Below are 21,299 nucleotides of genomic sequence, written 5' to 3' on the forward strand. Positions count from 1 at the left end.
TAGATCACCAGGACCAAGATTTTGAATCTCTAGGTTAGGGTTAAACTTACTAACCGGGCAAAAACAAATGTCCTCATGGGCCATTACAGCCTATACTTCGGGCTGCCCTGCTGTAGGCTTCTGTAGGCTTTTTCTTCCATGGTCCGCTGGCTTGTTTGCTGTTGCTAAGATAACCAGTGCAGCCTTGCTTTTTAACAACATACCAAGCACTCAACTTAATATTCTGGTATGGTCTTTTTGATCAATTTATTCAGAATATTCAGCCTCCAGATGCACATGCCACATCTAGAATTAATGCCAGGCTGGTTAAGCTCTCTTGTTAATTAACTAATGGCATGATAGAATAAAACCCTGCAACAACTGAGCATTAAAAAGAGGAGAGTATGCTCAAACATGTGAAATAAAGAACATTGATTATGTGGTTACAATATCACCCGTCAAGAAGTGGGATCTACATATTAGGCAGGAAGTAAACAGCCAGTTCTTGAAGTTGATGTGTTAGAAGCAGGAATATGGGCAAGCATGAAGATTTAAGAACATCTCCCACATCAAGCAGGTTTTACGAGGTGTTCCCAGGAAGTAGTGTTCAGTACTTACCAAAAATGCTCCAAGAAAGGACAACCAGTGAACCAACAACAGGGTCGCTGTCGCCCAAGACTCACTGATGTGACCCATGGAGGACTCACCTCACAATATACAGGACTTAAATAATCCACTGTCAACATGTTGGTGCCAGATACAACAGGAAACCTTCAGAGGTCTTGTGGAGTGACCATGACCCTACCCAAACACTAGATCACCAGTTACACGCCTAAATATTAACCTTAATATAAAATCTGAAATAGTATCAGTAATTTTATCAAAGTTCAGATAAAATTCAGTACCCATTTAAAAAAAGTCACCATATTACAATAATAGTTGTGCTATATGTCCAAAAATGTAAGAGACAAAAGACAAAATCTTGTGAGGCAAGATCTCTGATCTCGTACATTGCTTCCAAGCATGTTTGTAAAAAATGATGTCCTGGAAGACCAGAGATAATCCAGTCACTGCCGCTGCTACTCCTACAGATCTGAGTCAACAGCTAGCAGCTGCAATTTTTAAACCACTATTTGTCCTAGTGATTAGTGATGGGTATTGATGTAAAAACTCCCTCATCCTCTCTGACAAACGCAAACTTATCTACAAGGACACAATACCAGCTGAAAGGGACTCGCCTTTCCTTTTATCTTACCTTTAAGGATCTTCAAAAGATTACTTCTTACGCTTTTGTCAGAAAAAAACAGATTTTTATTAAAATCATCTTCATGAAGCACTCACATGGCATCATGCTGATACGGCTGGTATGAATAAGAAAACCAGGAAGTCTATACACCCCTCCACAATTCAGAGCTCATCCACAGTGCCTAACTGGTAGCAGGTTCAGGAGGTTCTTGCTCATGTGGAGGTAGTAGGTTTAACGACATACAAAGTGCCAGCTTCACGTCTCACATGACTATACAAATCCACACGGGGAGGACCGCCAGCATGAGGTCCGAGTCACTGACTCATTATAACAACTCAACTTGGAGCATAGCAGGATCCGGTGGGTCTACAGGGTTGAGGGTCGAATAGGAGTTCCACACACACGCTCAGTCATTCTTAGACGCTCCCTTCAGGCTAGACTTTAGTTTCTTCTTCTCCTTTTGTCCCATGGCACGGTACACCTTCTTTCTCTCTTCCTTCTGCCTCCTCTGCTTCTCCTCCTCCTGCTTCTCCCTCTGCTTCAGGAATTCTTTGTGCTTTTCACGTTGCTCCACATGGGCCTTCTTGTTCTTGTGGTTATAAACTGTGCTCAGCGCAGTGAGCAACGCCGCCACCTAGTGGACAGAGAAAGCATTACATACGACTATAGATTACCTGTAAAGAGTCCTTTTAAAACCTCCAAAAACAAACAAACAAACAAAAACATAAACATGCAAGACAAATCGTGTGGGGCAAAGAACTCCGTACTGTAGCACTCATGCACTGAAATTGTTCATGAAAACAGAGGGACTTGAAATACAGGGAGATTTCAACTTGAGCAAAAGTAGGACAGTAGACAATTTCAGACACCTAAATTACTTAATCCAGGTTGGCTTCACAGGCAAGTGTAAATCGCTGGAGACCACAAATACTGACCCATACAAATGCCTACAGAATGCCAGTATGTTTATTACTATTCCTTTTAAACCGGAATAGAAACCTCAATCATGTCTAAAACCCTCTGTGCATGCTGCAATTTAAACAGAGACCAGAAGTAAGCATCTGTGCTGCTACAACAAAAGACAATTTTGATGTGCGTCTACGGTGAAATACACTGAAAATATGTTGGCTTCCCACTATTTGAATGGCACACAAGGATGACAGGGCAAAACTAGGAAGAAAAAAAAAGCAGCAGCTGAAAATACTACACGCCCTGTTCCGTTTAAGAACAGGGATTGTTTGAGAGATTTCATGGGGATTGGTTCAGGAATTGGCCAGCAAGCTGTCTGCGCTATTTGCCAGGGACAAGGATTAAAGAAATGTGATATTTAGAAAGCCAGTGCTCTGCAGGCAGCCTCGGTGGATTAACTTGAGTCTAATGATAGGTATTAGAACACGTTGGAAATGGCAGGAAAATAGTATTAAATTCAGTTAGTGATGCACAAAGCCTGTGTTCGGGACAGGATACAGGGTCAGCCTCTGCTCCTCACCTTTCTCTCATGGGGTTCCCGGATTATAGCGGGTCTCTGGAGGTCACGAGGGGTTCTGCCCTTAGCCTCCTGGTTTTTAGGCTTGTTCTTGAAGGGCAGGGCCTTCTGCAGCTCTTTGGGGATGTGCAGTGGGTTGAAGTGTCGCGTCTGCCTCACCACTGGCTGTAGGGAACAAGGACAGAGCATATTTGGTCATGCCTTTCCTAATACTGACGGCTCAAACGGTTCAGACATCATTTTTACAAAAGGACTTACTCTGTAGAGGGAGTCATTGTTGGGTTGGTTTCTTATTCCCAAGTCGTGTTTGAGTTGTCCCACTGTCCTCATACCAGCCCATGTGTCTTTCTGACCAACCGGCATCAGTAGAGACGTCACTGGGTTATACAGCTGAGGGACCGTCACAGGGTACCAGGAACGCAGGAATACAATATCTACACACGTGTACATTCTTTAGTTAGGTCCACAGTTTTAGCAAAAGGCCCAAATTCAGACGCATTAGTTATCCAGTCATGCGCAAACAAGTCACTGTGTCAGCAATAGTTATACAACAAGAGAGTTAAATAAAGAAACTTTTATAGATAAATAAAACATTTTCTTTCAAGCGTGCCGACTTCTAATTACTGGAGACATTGAACAGTACTTTGCACTTTCATTTTTGGGAACCAAGAATCTGGAGGAGCCTAATAAACACTGTATTTGCAAGACCAAGGCTTCCACATATAAACACAAGGAAAATACAAAATAACAGACTGACTTAAAAGTCTGGTATCCTAAAATCTCTTCCACACACATGATACAAATAGAAACAGTCATAAATGGATGTTTCCTTGTTTTTCTGGGAGAAAAACAATTAAAAACTAAACAAAAAAAAAACACCCAACACCTGTGCCGCTGTGGCAGTTGCTCCATTGCTCAACAGTTTCTTTTTTCCCAGGAGCATGGTGGGAAATAAACAAAATTTAGCTGCAATCTTGCAAATCGTGATGCTGCAATACTCAGTTTTAGCAAAATCAGCTAGTGAGTGATGACAAATTGAGAGCCTGTCAGACTTTAGTCTTTTAAAAGTATTTTCAAAATCTTTTTCAAAGTCTTCTAGCGTAAAGTACCAGACTAAGAGAGGTGAAAAGGGTTACTCACACTCACTTGATGAGTGTCTTGATATTTGACAGCGAGGTAGCTGGTGGTGTTCATGTTCATGGATTAAACTACAGCAAAGACCACACCCTCTCACTCACATGTTTATGTTCACACGTTGCTTGTAAAGCCATTTGTTGAAAGAAAAAAAAAAAACAGCAACTAAGAGAGGCTGGACTTGCCAGAATAGTGCATTTAAACATCTGGAGGCTTCTATGAAACTAGTACCACCCACTTGACCCACTCCACATTACACTTTATTGCAAATATAGCTCCCATGTCAGAATAAAAATTATTCATATTAATATTAGGATAAAAGGATTTTGAGCCTGAGGAGGTAAAATATGATTTTTGAAGGATGAACAGTTCTTTCATGTTGTGGATTAAAAATAAATAAATAAAGTGAAGTAATTCTTTAAATTACTATGTGGAAAGGGCACCAGTCTTGCAGAATGACTCACCTACTAACGTAAGACGTGTGGTGGAATGGCTTTGATGTGTATTAATGCACATTTGCCATATTTTGAGAATAATGAAAAGATATAATGATGATGATAGGAAATCTTCCCAGCCCTACAATGAGTTATAGGTCTACAGTAAACACACAAAGCTGTAGAAGTGTGCTGATGCAGTTTTCCGTGTGCTCTGTTCCACAAAGAGTGGCATCACAAGTGGTAATAATTTCCCACCATTTTGGGCTGAATGGCTCTTCTGGGAGCCATTACTTCCACAAGCTATCCTGGTGACTTTGGAAGACAAATACCAGTCCCTATGGCACACCCTGAGACTTCCATGACACAGTTATATGCAGATCCTAAAAAAAAGGGCCCAGCAGTGAAAAATATCAGCATGCGGATACCTAGCCTAACACAAAGTAGAACACAGCAATTCATTACGAGGCAGACAGTACTCACCACTCATGAGGACCCTGTCCTCGAATGTGGCACGGAAGGCCCCAGGCGGAGTGCGCAGAGCTTTTTTTATCTGGCCTTTGATCCCGCTGACCGTCCGGAGGGAGGCACCCTCGAACTTGGCGACCTCCAGCACTGTGTTAAACATTCCCTTTGGGAGAAAAGAAGACAAAGATAATTATATAAATAATATATATAAATATATAAATAATCAGGGCTTTAAAAAAAAGGGTCAACATTCATGTTAAGATCCTTCTTTTATTTTGCCCAAGATTTCAATTCTCAGTTTTTCATAAAACATCATCTGCAGGCCAGTGCATGTCATTAAGCTAGCTGTAGTAGAGGCAGCTGGGGTAGACCACATTTCTTGGCTGGTAAATCACTGTAACCTGTCTCATTGTGTAGAATCCTTTGAATGCTCATTTATCCCTCATGTATTGTAAATTTAGCAGAACAGCATACCTTCTTAACTTTCAATGGAAGTCGATAAAAATAAAATAATAATAATAAAAAAAACATATACAAACATACATTCATCATGATATTTTTAAACTGACAGATTATTATTTATTTTTTTATTTATTTATTTTTTCCTTCTTTCTATTAAGGATGAAACAAAATGCAACATTCTGAACTTTCCACATTCAATCCTTTTGACAAGTCACGTGTTTATTATTAGTCTCCCATACATCATTTACTTCATGTTCAATCCTGGGTATAATGTAAAGAAATGGCCATTTCGGTCACAGTATAATCAGCTAAAATAAAGATATTTAGCATTCTGAACCATCTCCATCTCCAGGTTTGTTATTGGTATTGCTGAAGATCACTGAGCTAGAACAGCACTTATGTTCAAAGCTGTGGCTGTGCTTTTGAATACTGAGTTTGCAGAAAGAGTTTCCCCTAATAAATAACAAACTAGGAAACCAAAGACATGCTAGACAGAACATCACATCCTTCTCAAAATCATACTCAAGACAAACTAATCTACAGATTAGTCCTTTCTCAAAATCCTTCTACAGATTGATTTTGCTCAGATTAATAGAAGTTTGCCTGCCGCTGCACCACCTAACAAAACAAACCCAATCATTTGAGCATGAGTGCATACATAACATAAGCTCTTCCCCCTCTTTGTCCACTTCACTCATTCACGTTGGTTTCCATGCGAGGCCTTGGGAAGATGCCGAGGCATATAACCGGTGATGAGGTTTTCAAAGCAGATACGATGTTTGAAACTGGACTTATGTATTCATATGTATTAGAGCTGGGCAATATGATAATATTTTATTGTATCATGTACATGTATCACTATGCTTCTATGAGTGTATTGTGGGTAGAGTCAGTGCTTACAGAGCACTGATTATCTGCATGTTTCATTACAAAGAGTGTAATCAGTCTTATTTATTTAAATGGAGTGAAGCATATTTAAAGCACATAAAAATCACAGTACTCCGTATGGGAGAGTATTTGGATTGCAGGTTTTAAACATTTTTACTCTGTTAGAGCATTTGGTCAACATGAGGAAATATTGTGACAAATATTGTGATATTAAATTTTTCCATATTGCTCAGCTCAAATATGTATACTTCTGTTATGTCCTCATTCTCTATGAGCAGCACACCATTAAAATGTACAAACACACTCCCACAAGTTCTTTTTCAAAACAAGAGTATTGCGTAAACAGTTCTGGTATAAAATCAGGATCTGTGCATTCACAGCCAAAAGACAGGAACTACTTTGCAAATGTTATAGCATGTTCATGACACTTCAGGGCACAGTCTTTAACATTTTCTGAGATAGAGAAGCATAAAGCGAAACAGATGAATTTGGCACTGCTTGACCCAACTTTTCCGCATGCACTAGTTATTTAACTTTTCTCCCCAATTTGGTCATAGCAATTTCTGACCTTCTGCCCAACAGTTTCTCCAATTTAATAGGCCAAAGGCTAGCACATCTCCGCTGGTGCATATAAAACCTGCCACTGCATAAACTATGAGCCACACAGGATGAAAAGGCCAAGTTCTGGCCTCTCAACAGGCTGTAACAATACTATTCTATAATCAGAGAGGTGGACCAGAAGTGGGCCTGTGTCGTCGTCCCCCACCAAGAACATGCCTAATTACATCCTTAGAGAGCCTATGGTTACAGATGGCATTCCACTGTGCCTCAAACCCAAATCCCTGCTGTAGGACCTGCCTTTACACTGCTAAGCAGTGCTTTCGAGAAGATGCAATGCAGCTCGAGATGACTACTCCTTCAAGGCCAGAAAGCTGCTGACTTTTCAGGAACAGATTTTCACCACTCCGCTTTGAGCAGTGCTGCCACAGAAATAGAAAACCAGCTGACTCTGCAGCAGCACCACCTACCTGGACAAAGCAGGTGTTCTTAAAAATCTTATAAGGGTATCCGATTAGCTTCAGTTTCTTTACAACGGTCACGGATTTGTCCAAGTCCAGGACTACTCCGGTGGCTGCGATGCGAAAATTTGCCTGTGGGAAGCGAAAAGAAATGGATTCAGAGGACCAGACAAAGGGGGGTGGGAGAGGAAACCACAGCAGCTATCAAACTAGAATCCTGGATTGAACTGCTACTGTTACTTCTGTATTTTATCTACCTTAATATTAAAGCGCTTACCTGAGTCCCTGCAACTGTCTGAACAGCCAGGAAGCCTGTCCCCTGAGGTGTGATAGGCCCTGAGAGAGAGAGAGGGGATAGCAAAGGCGAGGGAGAGAGAGAAGGAGGAGAGAAATGCTGATGAGAGAAATATCAGTTAATTGGGCTGTGATCTGGGAATAGTTTACTGCAGTTAGGTTTCCATCAACTTCATGCCCGTTTGGCAAGTGATAAAGTCAAAATGTGTTGGCAGCTCATTTCCATCAAAATGACTTATAGGAATAAGCATGAAATCAGATTTAGAAGCAGAACCAAGCAGAGATGTACAAGAAATTGTGCCATTTCCTGGAAGAAAAAAAGCTGTTGCATAAGTTTGGCTTGATCAAAAAAAAGCTGCATTTCACAAGAATTTCAGGTATAACAAATTATGCATACATTTGTTAGGCTTTGCTGACTTAAAATTCTATTTGTTCTGCTTCTTGTGTCACAAATGGATAAAATATACTCTCGCATGCAGGGTCTAAGGGATTAAACTTTCTCAATATGAACTCACGCTTCCCTTCTTCCCTTTTAATAACTATATTTGTCATAATTACCATCTATTTCATAGGTCCTACAATAGAGCCATGTGGAACTCCACAAGACATGCTAAACCAAACAGCTATCAAATAATAAGCATCAAATAGTCATCACAACAGTTTCAGCTTTAGGATTTATGACTGAATAATAAACCCAGGCTTATAATCCTTAGGTCGCTTCATTTACACTGTCATTTCTAAAAACAATTAAATGAAGGAAATCATAAGTTAAGGAGTTTCTCATAATGCAAATTATCAGGCATCTGCTGATATGAATATATTTTATAATCATAGAATATTAATATTATAATATTATAACAACTACCTAACTTTATTACAGTGTGTGATATAAAGTAGAGATTGGATCAGGGCCGATCCAGGCATCTGGCTATTTGAATAGATTGGGTATTATATATGTTAATCACAGTTATTTTACACAAGCAGTCGCCAGACAACAACAGATATCAGGCCAGGGTGTGTACAACCACACACACAGAGTGATCTGACTGCAGTTTTAAAACAACTGGGAGCTGAATGGTAAGGGAGGCAAGTCAGACTGGATCAAACAGATCCTGATAGCTCTTCAACAACAGTTGAAGTAACAGTAACAATCTTCATTCATTACTGGAGTTCTCATTTTTTATACCTTCCCTCTAGATTAGAGGCCCCACAAACAATGCTCCTGGATTTCCTCCGCCTTGTACATTTAGTTTCCTCTGCTTTGCCACACACACTTTAACACAATAACTGCTTGTTACCAAGTTAATTAGTTGTGTAAGTTGCTGGAAGAAGGGAAGGCACCAAAACATACTGGACGCTAGAATTCCTAAAATGGAAAGAACAGCACTGTCAGCTGTGAAACTGCTCAGGCCAACATCACGTTACAACAATCGCACAAGCCTCAAATAAAGCATGGGATCAAAGTGACACTGTAGTAGAGCGGTGCCCAGTCCAATCCACAAACAGCCAATGTAGCTGTAGGCTTTCATGGAAAACAAGCTAGATGAGGTGTGCTCCTACTTTACTGGAATTGGACACGCCTAGTTTATTTTGTTAGTTTCCTGTAGGAGAAGCAAATGGTGAAAATTCTTAGATATAGTACAGAATGTATGCGTATTTACAATTTTACAATAATTTGGACTAAAGTAGACTGCATCAGTAAAATAACAGGGGTAGACATTTGTTGCAGTAACAAGATCCCTCGCATGGTAACCTGCATTTTCTGTCTGCATAGTGATCCTCACCCCAGATAGAAGCACCACAGTGCATGTGTTCAGGAGTGTATTTAAGCAGGCGGTGGCGGCCGTTGTGGTCCTCAATATGGTAGAGGGGGATGGTCTGAAAACGTCTCCAGCCCAGAGACAGGATGAGGGGATCCCGGGTTTTTAGGATACGATTATACCAGCGATGTTTCTTCAAACGCATCTGTTGCCACACAGAAGGAGAAGAAACAGTCAAAGACGGCCTGTATGAAAGAATTTCCCATGTAGGCTATGTACGTTTCAGCAGCAGAGCAAATTTTCCGTTACAGGACTATTCAGCCAATGTTCTTCATCTTGACAAAGTGACATAAATGTACTGCTTCAGGGTATTTAAGAGCAGTGCAGGTAAGAAGAACAGAGTTGTTTGGCTGTCTGGTTATGAAGCTTACCTGCAGATAGCCTATATTGCCTTCACTGGCTCCCAAAGCACCAAGGATGATGGGATAGTGAGGATCAAAGTTTGTGACAAATTCACACGGCAGGGCAGGAATCTCCAGACGCACATACATGCCAGGCCTGAATCCTTCGTACTGAACCCGAGCCTCATCATCCAGGTCTTCAAATTCTGCCCTGTTCAGCTGTAGGAACAGAGAAAGAAGGCTTCTTACAATCTTTGAGACACACTTAACTGTTAAGAAGTTTGTAATCAGTCTGCAGAAGTGTATAAACGGATGCCAACATGCTAGTGTAGTGTGTAACTTCACAAGTTTTACGCAGTTAGTAGTCAGCTAGTGTTTACAGATATATAGTGTAAAGGTACCACAGCACCTGAGTGAACTGAACTTTTTTTAACATTTACATTCATGCTTATTCCAAGCTAAGTTATTATTAGCCAACAGAGCTAGCAGTGCTAGTTTCCTGACACTGTTGGCAGGGAAACAACCTCTCTCTAAACATCAACAAGACCAAAGAGCTGAAAATGGACTTTAGGATGACTTTAGGAGTTCATACCCCTATCTCACAATGTAATGGGACAACTGTGGAGAGGTTCAGCAGCTTCAAGTTCCTTGGTGTTTATATCACAGGGGAACTTTCATGGTCAAAACACACCACAAGGGTGGCAAAGGAGGCACAACAGTGCCTCCTCTACCTCAGAGGTCTGAGGAGGCTTGGCATGAATCCCTGCATCCACACCTGCACTGTGGAGGGCATTCTGACTGGCTGTATGGTGGCAATGTCAGAAACTATCCTCCCAATTCCAAGGCACCGTACAAGCAAAATGACATTAAAGCGGTCAATGTAAGCTGAAGTTGATAAACAATGTTCCTTTAAGACCTGGCAACATCAAAGAGAAATGTTAGTCATGTGACTTCTGACCTCAGCTTGTTTCTGCATCTCTTCCTTGAGATCATCAAAGTATGTAGCATCAGCATCATCATATTCTGCATCAAATCTCTCCTTCAGTCTCTTCTTTTTCTCCAGACGCTTTTTCTTCTTAGCTTCATCATCATCAACCTTCACTACGAGAGCTTCTTCTTCCTCATTTTCTTCATTGCTGCCATCATCATCATCATCATGTTCCCCCTGTATATGAGGAAAATACAAACAGATTGAAATAAAACATGCAAGACAAGATGAGGACCAATGTAAGAGGGTGAGACCGGTTTAAGAGTCTGATTAATCAAAACTTCACCTCAGCTTCTTCTCCCCTTGCTTTGTGAACCTCACCGGTCTCCAAGTCTTCAAAGTCTCCATAAATCTCATCTAAATTTAGAAAACAAACAAATAGCCAGTTAGGCTGACTTAGAAACAAACAAACAAACAAAGGGGCTAATACTGTAATACTTACCATCCTCCTTAAGTAGAGTAGCAGCGTCTTTGTCTCCCTCCCATTTCCCAGTAACAAAGCAATCTCTTATGGAGGCCAGCATCTGGAAACACATTGCTATTATTGCACACCCACACATATAGGACGTCATGAACACCAACATGATTCTAAAATCTTTCTTTCTTCACACTGAAGTAAACACCAGAGCTTAATGAGGACTGTACATTAGTCACGTTGCTCACCTCCTCATTGTCCCAGTCATGGCTGGCGTCTGGCTGGAAGCGTGAGCAGTCTGCAGCATCTGCTCGAAGTTTCTTACTCTTCTCAGGTCGAGTAACTCTGAACAGACCACCCAGCTCCTCTTCCTCGTTGTCTGCATCCTCTTCCTCCTCCACCACTGAGAAAAGAAACACATCTATTAACTATCTATAAGACTTTCGATAAGACATTTTAACCCACTGTGGAGCTAAATAAAATTATCTGGAGTGGCATTTATTTTGAAGATGGTCACTAAATCTTAAGGTTTAGAGCGTGACAAATAATCCTCTGAATAGAAAATCCCAGTTCATTTAACTTATTGTTAAACTCACAAATTGTTAGCTGTGCAATTTAGAATAATTTAATTTGCAGTTAATAGTAATATTCCAAGTTAAATGTGAGAAATAATTCCATACATTTCAGCAGTACTTTGCCATTGCCATTACTTTGCTTTGATATTATAAATATAAACCTTGACACTGGCCTACAAAGCCAAAAATGGAACAGCCCCCTCATACTTGTCTGCGACGGTCAGAACCCGTTCTGTACCAAGAGCCCTTCGACCCACCATCCCTTAAGATGCAGAGATGATAAGCATCCGGCCTTCTTGTTGTCCTGGCACCCAAGTGGTAGAACAAATGTCCCATGGGTGTCCATGTTTAAGGACTATTTGGGTCCTTAAACACTCTTCCAAGAGTACTTAAATCAGCGCTCGTCTTTTAAGGCTAGGTATGCATACTGACTTTTGGTTTTGGCAGCGTCTAGCTTGAGGCATCTTTTGGACTCTTCCTACATTTTTCTGAGTAAACCGCAAAGCATTTTTGTAAGTCGCTCTGCATAAGAGCATCTGCTAAATGCCTTAAATGTAAACGTAGATGTTGATACATCACAATGAGTGGCAGCTAGTCTTCAGCTCCATATGTTCTCGCAATTGGCTCTCACCTGTGCCATATACAAGCTTGCGCAGGTTAGGGGCAGCACGTTGTCGTTTCAGAAAGGCTTCTGTTGCCTTTTGGGCCAGATTGTCCTTCCACTGTAGTGCTCCTATGAAGAAGACATAAAAAGAGGCAGAAAAAATTAAATTAAAAATGCACTGAAGTGCGTATGTAGAACAGACCATAGAAATATACAGCATCGGCAATAACATGAAGCCAGGGGAAATGTATCAAACCCAAGAACACCACTTGATATGGATCAATTAAAATATTAATTGAATAAAATATTCTCTTTATGTCTGAGCCCCTTTGCAAGTGTCTGACGATGAAAAGCCTTTGTCAAGGGAAATTAACTCCGGCTCAGGGAGAATGACTCACCTGCAGCTCCCAGCTCCGCTTCCTCTTCCTCAGCATCCATCTCCTCATCTTCGTCGTCTTGTTCTTTCTTTGGCTTTGCAGTCTTTTTTCCAGATGTTTTAACATTTACCTGGTCTTCCATCTCTGAGTCATCTTCATCTTCCTCATCATCTTCATCCACCCCCTCATTGTCATCATCATCATCACAATCAACATCCTCCTCAGAGCAGTGTCCAGAGTCTGGAGGTGCTGAAGCTTTCCTATCCTTCTTTTCCTCTTCCTCCATCTCCTCATCTTCCTCATCATCTTCCTCTTCTTCATCCTCATCTGACTCCTCTTCTTCAGCTTCTTCCTCGTCCTCACTCTTCTCCAGCTCGTCCTCACTGTCTGCAAATGCAGGCATCTCCACCACTGCCTTGCTCTCCTTTTCATTCTCCTCCAGCTTCTGTCTCTTTGTAGGGGGTGCTGTCTCCTTTGATTTCTTCTTCTCCCCCCCTACCTCCTTCTTGTCCTCCACCTCCTCCTCTTCCTCCTCCTCCTCTTCCTCCTCCTCCTCCTCTTCCTGTTCTTCTTCACTCTCCATCTCTTCATCATCCTCTTCATCTAATTCCTCTTCGTCACTTCCTTCACTATTGCCATCCTCCTCCTCTTCAGTGAAGACAGCTTTCCTCCGCTCTCTCTGAGTCTCAGGGTCCCACACTCGACTCTCCACAGGGCCCCGCTTTCCACTGTGGAAAGACAAGAGCTCAGAACACCCAATAAACGGAGAACACAAACCATGTAAATCTAAAACCATAAAAAAAACGGCACACTGTGCCTTGTATAATATCTTAAAGGTACATTTCTAATTGCTGATCATTTAAACTAGCGACACAACGACACAACTGCACAATGCTGCGTAAAACTACACACACCTGGATTAGCATCACAGAATATAATGTTTACTTCTGTAGGGATATGCATGCAGTAAAATGAAAACATTTTAGCTGTAGAAATGTTTTATTTAAGTCCCTAAATGTTATACTCTTCTTGAGTTAAATCTGAACATCTGTCGGATGCCAATCATTTTGAAAGCTTGTAGTACTCAGTGACAAGTATTTGCAAGGCATTCTCAGACATAGCCATCAAACACAAACATCTTCATAGGTCTACATTGCTAATGTTTAGAATCCTACATAAGCCAACTTTCCAACTAGCTGTCGAACGAAATTAAATGATAAAAATATGCAAGAGTTTCCATCACATCCGTAAAAGTGAATAACTCTCTAGATTACATCTGAGAGAAAAAAGGGCAGAGTTTAGAGAAAAATCTTTAATACTGAGCAGATTCTCATTCCGCTTTCACTGCATGGCTATATTTTACGCAGCAAGAGACAAAACGCACTGGCAATTATAATGACTCAGGAAATGTCCATTATTCGACTACAGATTCTTTATGTCTGTTTATGGTCTAATATCACCACTGTTTTCTTTACTTGCCAGGAACTCTGTGGCTCAACTAATGGCAAATTGATTTTATTTAGTACTACATGAACAAAAAGGTACTAGGAAACACACAAGAGCTTTTATGACATCTCATAAATATGGAGTTGGTCTCCCCTTTGCAGCTTTAACAGCTTTCATTCTTCTGGGAAGGCTTTCTACATGATTTTGGAGTTCTCCCACTATCCCAAATAGCAGAGAGGACCTGGCTTGCAAGCTCTGTTCTAGTTCATCCGAAATTAATGGGGTTGAGGTCAGGGATCTGTGTAGGCCAGTCAAGTTCTTCTACGCCAAACTTACCCAACCATGCATTTATGGACCCTGCTTTGCACAGGCATGCTGGAACAGAAAAGGGCCTTCCCCAAACTGTTTTTACAAATTTGGAAGCATACACTTGTTCAAAATGTCTTGGCATGCTGAAGCATTAGGCTTTCCCTTCACTGGTCTGAAGTCAGCAGTTTTGGTGACTTCTACACCATTTGCCTCAGCACTTGGCAACCCAGGTCTGTAACTTTACATGGTCTGCCACTTTGTGGCTGAGTTGCTGTTGTTCCTAAATGTTTCCACTTCGCAATAATACCCTGGGAGTCCTGACTAGTGAGTGGAAATTGGAAATTAGTAAATATTTTTGATGAATTCTGGACATAAAGAGGATACACTACAGTAGGTGAAACCCTTGTGCCCATTTACTTGCAGATCACCACTATGAAATAACCATTTGTCACCAATCTCATCTACCATGTTCTGGAATCTCACCTGTTGTCCTGAACTTCTTCTGGAGTCAGAGCAGCCGATCCCGTGAACAGCGAGACTTTGCTAGCAGCCATCTTTGCATCTAATGTGGTGTGTGTGCCCATGAGGGATTGCACCAGTTCAGCAGTGGGACGCACCTCCTCCTGTCATAGAAAGTCAGATGTACCTCTTCAGACTAAGTATTTACAACCTGTGTCTGAATACACACCGCCATGTCTCTTGAGGAATGTTTGGAGGTTCTCCGATTTGAAACTGGAGGAACCTCTTACGAAACCTCAAGAAAAGGTTTTTAGAAGAAAAAGGTTCCTTGAGAACCTCACAAAATTTCTTACGTGTCTTAGACTTTTAACAGTGTGCTCCGATATGACACCATTTTAGTGTCCCAAAAAAAAAAAAAAAAAAAAAAAAAAAAAAAACACAAAGACAAACATGAGCAACACTATTCAGGAGCGCGGACTAGGAGTGGACTAACCTGTTGCTGTTTTATATGGCTTCCAGGCATGTCAATGTACACTGCATCCTTATCATACACCAGTCCTCCAACCCCAGCCATGGGAGCGTACAGCAGTCTCTCCTTTTCATTCAAAGCCCTCTTCTTTAGCGTCTCAGGTAGAGGACAGGGGTCAGGAAGAAAGCTGACATCGTTCACAGAGAAGTCCCCTACACCTGTAGAGAGTAATGTCCATATAGTACAAGCAAACATGATTTTGAGAAACAATCAATCAATACAATGTATGGACTGAGGCAATGCTAATTATTCCAGATGTCTGTTATACATACCAGGAATGTGAACCTGGCCTTTGTTCTTCAGGAATGTCCCACGCAGGTAGCCATAGAGAGAGACCGTTCGGTCACATTTAGGATCTAACCTAATAGCCTCGGGATCCGTCAGGTCTTCCATTCTGAGATACAGAAGAGTTTTTTTTATCAACAGCAAAGGTTTAAGGATTATGGACTGACCTGTTCATGCTCCACAGCAAATGCTGCAGTGATGGACAAGCTTGTCACAATGTTGGAACAGACCGGTGACAGATTTCGCTTTTGTTGTAATCAAGTCAACTTTAATGTTGTTTACAACCTGATTAGTTTTAAATAATCAACAACATAGCCTGGTTTTGTAGCATCTTATCTGGTAGCTAGCATTTTTTACCAGGAAGATTTGAGAAAGCCAAATCCAGCGAATCAAGCGACGGCAAAGCTAAAAGCTATCCAGCTAAAATCTCTTTAGCTGCACACAATAAAAGGATAGCAACACTATGGTAAGTAACTATTTGTATGGGGCATTTTTGCTCCAACCAGTCACATACTATGTATAAATCAAAAATATTTACAATAATAAATGCAGTCTTTGATATTTTTACATATAAAAATATTTTCTCATCTGAATCTTTAATTTAGGCCCCATCTTCAACATTAAAACGGTCCAACCTTGCAACAGTTCTTTAGAATGAACGTATTTGTGGGTGAAGCATGGATATGTCCATCAGATTGTTTTACACATGCTCACCGGTCAGCCACCACATAAGGGTGGGAGCTTTGCCACAACAGGGGTCTGAACTTCATGACTGAAATGAATCGTCCAAGGTTCTTCACTTCCCGCGTCTGGTACTCCCCATACACCATCCCTGACAAGTAAAACAACTTGGCCCCCTTCAGGTAAAACAAATATGATGCAAGTTACACACACACGAATGTCCACGAATGGCCTGAACCCAAATGGTTGATGTTTCCACTGTGCTGCAGCTTTACCTGGTAGACTTCAGTCCAGAAGCGATGTTTAAGGCGTTTCTTGGTTTTATTGAGCGACTTGGTGTTTTTGAAGGTGTCCAAATGTGTGAGCACGCCCATGACACGAGGGAAACCATGGACTTGACAGATGTTGAGGAACTCAAACGTCTCCATTTCAAAGCCAAAACTCGCGTCTATCAACATCAGAACCTGGTGGAGAGAAAAAAAGTGTTTCACGTATGTAGCAAAGGAGCTAATAAACATTAATATAGTAACATTAGGATAATTCTGGCTGTAATGTGCAAAGTTTTGTGAGGCGTACTCACCAGATCAGCAACCTTTGCCAAATCTATCATGGTATTGATGTCATTGTTACATTCAATGAAGGTTAGTCGTCGTTTCTTCCCTAAAGGAAAGTCAAAGGGAGATTTTCAGCTCACAAGTAAAAATAAAATGTTGTGCCACACAACTCTAATATGGATAAAAAAAATAATTAGTAATAATAATAATAATAATAATAATAATATTAAATAAAAAAAGAAAAGCTCACCCGACACTATAGTAACAGGTCCGCAGATATCTGCAAGCTTCTGGCGCGTGTAGTTTTTGATTAGGCAGCGGATAAGGGTACTCTTGCCCACTTTTGGAGGCCCCACTACGACCACCACAACAGGCGGGGGCTCAAGAGGAGCGCGGTCCACCAGAGGGATGTGATGTTTCTTTGTTTTTATATCTTGAGTTCTAAAAAGAATAAAATATATTAAAAAAAACAGGAACATTAACATATATAAATATTCATCAATGATCTGTGTCAACCTCCTGAGTAAACCTAAATTACAGCAAAAACTGCATCAGCTCCTCCAGACTTATATAGTTACCATCAATAGCAACAACAGTCATTTATCCAGTTTTAGGTTACTTTACTGTGAAATATATATGTGATAAGTATTCATTTCCTTTATACTAAATCAGATATGTATCTTTACTGTAGTTAAATGTCTTATAGTTAAAGAAAAACAAAAAACATTCAAGTCAGGTTCTGAGACTAGTTGATAGATGCTCTGATGGCTTGGCTGGTGTGTACAGCATGTACAAATTTTCACATTAATCAGTTTGCCAGCACTCCCACCTCACCTAGATTATCGTATTATGCAAGTAAGCAATTCATTTTTTATGAAGTTTTTTTTTTTTTTACACATTGTCAGAAAATTCTTCTGGCCTTTCCTTAAAAGTGTGTGCCTATTTAGCAATGTAGTGAATAATGAAGGAGTTAACAAGTTCAACACCAGCATGACTTCTGAGGTTTTACTGCAAGATAAAAACCACTGAAATGCCTTGAGAAAGGCCAAAGTACAATCTCCAAAAAGCACAGAAGTGAGGAGCTTCTTCTGGAAAGACAAAATGAGGATTCATTTCTAGCAATGTGAGAGTGAAAGAAAAGAAAATACCCAGGAACCATCAAGCATATAGCCTTATCTGTGAAACAGGGTGCCAGTGGAATTGGTTAATTTATCTTTATTGATTATGTGACTGCCAACAGCAGCAGCAGGAATTCTTAAGAGTACAGAAGCATGTTAACTCCTCAAACTTCATTCAAATGCAAAGGGGGCTTCACCTTGCAGCACAGAAATAATCCAAATCGAAGTATTTTTGACTAAACCGAACTGAATCATAGTGATCAGGGTTGGGATGTAACAGAATGTGTATTCAAAAGTCAGGAGTCAGAAAAGTTTTGACAATATTTTGAAATGAAAAATCTGTACAACTACAACATTATAAAGAAATTGATTCTGAAGTCACTATTTATCCATCACCCTGCACCATATATGACCATTACAACATTATACCCGTTACAGGCCTGGTAAAGCATCATCAGAGATGACACTAGGTATTTCATTCTTCAAGCAGTCACTGACTGCAAAGAAGCTGGGAAAACGTACTAAATTCTACGATTATGTGCAAGAAGAGATTTACCACGCTGGCAGTGGTGGCTCAGCGGTTAGAGTGCCGCGCTATCCTCTAAGGTATTCCTCATACCTTCTGCGTCATTGGTGTCATTTAAGACTCAACGTGCAGAACAGAACCAAACTTACTGCAGACATACAGATGAAACTATGCAGTGCAGATGATAGTGTAGGGTGCTGAGGGCACCCAGGATGGTATAAAAGTGAGCCCTGACCTGTGAAAGTTCCGGGCCATGCGCACTGCCGAGCGCACAGTAAACGCCCGTGGGTTCCTTCTGCGCTCATCCTGCTCCTGCTCAGCTCCCTGCTCCTTTTGCTGCTTTTTCTTCTTCTTCTCAGCTTTTGGGCCGCTGTGCTTGTGCTGGTGCCGCTTCTGCTCCTTACCCTCCATCCTCACACCCTGGAGGTCTTTTTAAAACATTAGAGAACATTAGCTCTATGGTTGGTCTGAGAAATTCTGCTGCTTACACACTGGCATTGGACATTTTGGAAAGGCTTTGGAAAGCTTTGCAACACCAACTATAGCAGAACTGCAATCAACATCAAATAGCCTCATTAGGAAAGATGCAACACTTAGAGTTAAAACACTACTGAGAGCTTTTTTCTCAGTGTATCATAGAAAAGGGTCCCAACTTGGGACCCTCTTGTTTCTGAATATTTAGCTCTGTATATTAGTGCTCTAACATGATCACATGGGCCTCGGCTTTACCACAAGCTTTTCAATGCATAGTTTATCTTACGCGCAAATTACAAGTCAACCTTGACTATCATTTTGAAATACGCCTTTCTAATCATATCATGACACTTCATATCTAGAACCCTGAACAACTGCATGTTTACCACCAAAGAGTATAATTAGTGCTGAGTAATTTAATGTAGTGATAAAAATAAAAAATATTGAAGACCACTACTTTTTAAAAGTGGGATCACCAGTTGATTCATTTGAAAAGGTTTTAAACAAATAAAGTAAGTGTATCATGATATTACCATTTATACCAATATTATCCACCCCTGCTTCTGTTTTCATTCTCGAGAGATCGTAGCCCCTTTCCCCCCCAAATAGCTCCAAAATGCAAGGGTGCAATACAGCACCATATGACAGGACTGTTTCACTTCAGTCATTCACATAAACGCGCTGGTACAGTAGCCAGTTAAGCACTTTCATTCAGTAATGGTGGAAAAATGAGCTACACTATTTTCAGACTATACCCAGAGCACAGCAGAGCTACTTTTACATCGAAGCTAAAATACAGCAAACTAACATTACCAGCCAACTAGCAGCCAGCGATTAACACTACTTTATTTCTCTGTGCTTTAGAGAAAGTGTCTAGTCCCTCACTTCGGAGCAGCTTCACAGATCAGATCAGCTCAGCTCAGCTTCATTCAGCCTGAAGACCCTCAGCTAAACACACCCGAACCGACCACACTGAGCTGTCCTTACCTTACGCGTATTGAGATTTATTAAACCAGTCGGTTGTGAGAGTCAGTTCGATCTTATTTCTTCTGTGTGTGCTTGACTCCTCATACCACAAGCTCAAACCCCCTGCTCCAGCACTGTTTACACGTGTGCTCCACTTCCGCCCGCTACACGCTAACGTGCTAAGGCAGGGTCGGGCTAAACACGCTTCTCCGGAACAAAGGTTCCGGGTCTGAACAGCGCTGCTGTATTTCAGTAGGAATAAGTCTGAGCAGAGAAGGAAAGACAGGGGCGTACAAACACACATAACAGCATAAACGCTGTTAATGTGAGTTCTGTGGCTCAAGTAAAAGCCAGAGTAGTTCGGATTAACACACTTTTAAACAGACGAGATATTTGGAGTGAAAAAGTGTTATATGGTTGTGACTGTTGTTGTCGCTACACTGTAAAAAGATCCAACTTGCTAAATGTTTGGCCGATTGAACAAAAATAGCAACGTTTGCTCAACTTTCCTATAATGGTTAAATTGGCTGAATCGTGATATTTAATAGCAGACAAGCAGACTGAACTGATCATCTGAAGTTGAGGAAACGTTGAACGACTCCCGCTTTTCCAATCGACTCTGACTCTCGACTCCTGACACAGTGTGTTGAGGGGGTACACACTGTATGTGGTGGTTTACAAACAGTATTAGGACACATGCTTACAGATAACTAGTCTGTTTGAAATAAGTTCTGTATTTTTAATATTGATTTCTAATATTTATTGATACCCGTAATCATAAAGAATATGAAGAGGCGGACATTTAGATGAGCTGTGATGGTAAAATCTGGGAATTACTCACTAGACTCATACTCTTCCCAACAATACACCAAAGGTGTCAAAAATATTCACATTCATTCATTTTTATAGAAATTGAAGTATCAATTTAAGGTTTTTATTCAAGTAAAAGTGTAAGTGCTGGTTTCAAAACTAATACTAAGTATAAAAGTAAAAGTAATGTGAGGATAATAAAAGCCAAAAGCTCAGGCCGCACCACAGGGGCCTACAGTGCACTACCCCCAACCCCCAATAACTATAATGTTATATTAAATGTTAATGTTGAAAGATATTGGGATACACTAGGCTACCTGTTTCAGCTGCAGATCTGCCCATTGAAAATGAACGCATTTTAGTAATATCAAATATATTAAAGGAGCATCTATGTGCACTACTGAGCATTAACATGTGTTTCATGGAGAGAACATATGATGAGTAGTTGCCTATAAGTATGTAATGCTGTAAAAAGTCAAACTTCAGAGGTGTGTTATTTACTTTAAAGAACGTTTTGTTGATTAGAAGACAAAAGACATATTTAAGGGGGTATTTCCACAGAGAAAACAACTATTGAACATTTCTTGAAAAAAAATACAGTTAGATGTTAAG

At 40.7% G+C, this 21,299-nt stretch overlaps 1 protein-coding gene across 1 annotated transcript; it reads right to left on the reverse strand.

Moving 5' to 3' along the window:
* Positions 1–1,267: 1,267 nt before the first annotated feature.
* Positions 1,268–20,015, reverse strand: bms1 (BMS1 ribosome biogenesis factor). The gene is made up of 23 exons (XM_072667691.1): positions 19,899–20,015; positions 18,673–18,865; positions 17,044–17,234; positions 16,820–16,899; positions 16,515–16,703; positions 16,273–16,415; positions 15,546–15,667; positions 15,238–15,431; positions 14,769–14,908; positions 12,552–13,258; positions 12,181–12,282; positions 11,223–11,377; positions 11,002–11,083; positions 10,846–10,916; positions 10,530–10,736; positions 9,602–9,790; positions 9,195–9,375; positions 7,394–7,452; positions 7,126–7,248; positions 4,763–4,910; positions 2,970–3,145; positions 2,715–2,876; positions 1,268–1,859 (listed from the first exon to the last, which is right to left on the reverse strand). The coding sequence occupies exons 2-23, from the start codon at positions 18,846–18,848 to the stop codon at positions 1,632–1,634; spliced, it is 3,825 nt and encodes a 1,274-aa protein (XP_072523792.1). The 5' UTR covers positions 18,849–18,865; positions 19,899–20,015; the 3' UTR covers positions 1,268–1,631.
* Positions 20,016–21,299: the final 1,284 nt, after the last annotated feature.

The sequence above is a fragment of the Salminus brasiliensis genome, chromosome 22 (assembly GCF_030463535.1).
Source record: "Salminus brasiliensis chromosome 22, fSalBra1.hap2, whole genome shotgun sequence".
Lineage (NCBI taxonomy): Eukaryota > Metazoa > Chordata > Actinopteri > Characiformes > Bryconidae > Salminus > Salminus brasiliensis.

What these genes read in the sequence shown, in the direction of transcription:
- bms1 (XM_072667691.1), bottom strand. Translation starts at nt 18,848, where the DNA reads ATGGAGGGTAAGGAGCAGAAGCGGCACCAGCACAAGCACAGCGGCCCA. An exon ending in CCTTATGTGGTGGCTGACCG is followed by an intron (nt 15,668 to 16,272) that starts GTGAGCATGTGT and finishes TCTGTATCTCAG; the next exon opens with AATGGAAGACCTGACGGATC. An exon ending in AGATGCAGAAACAAGCTGAG is followed by an intron (nt 9,791 to 10,529) that starts GTCAGAAGTCAC and finishes CTGTTCCTACAG; the next exon opens with CTGAACAGGGCAGAATTTGA.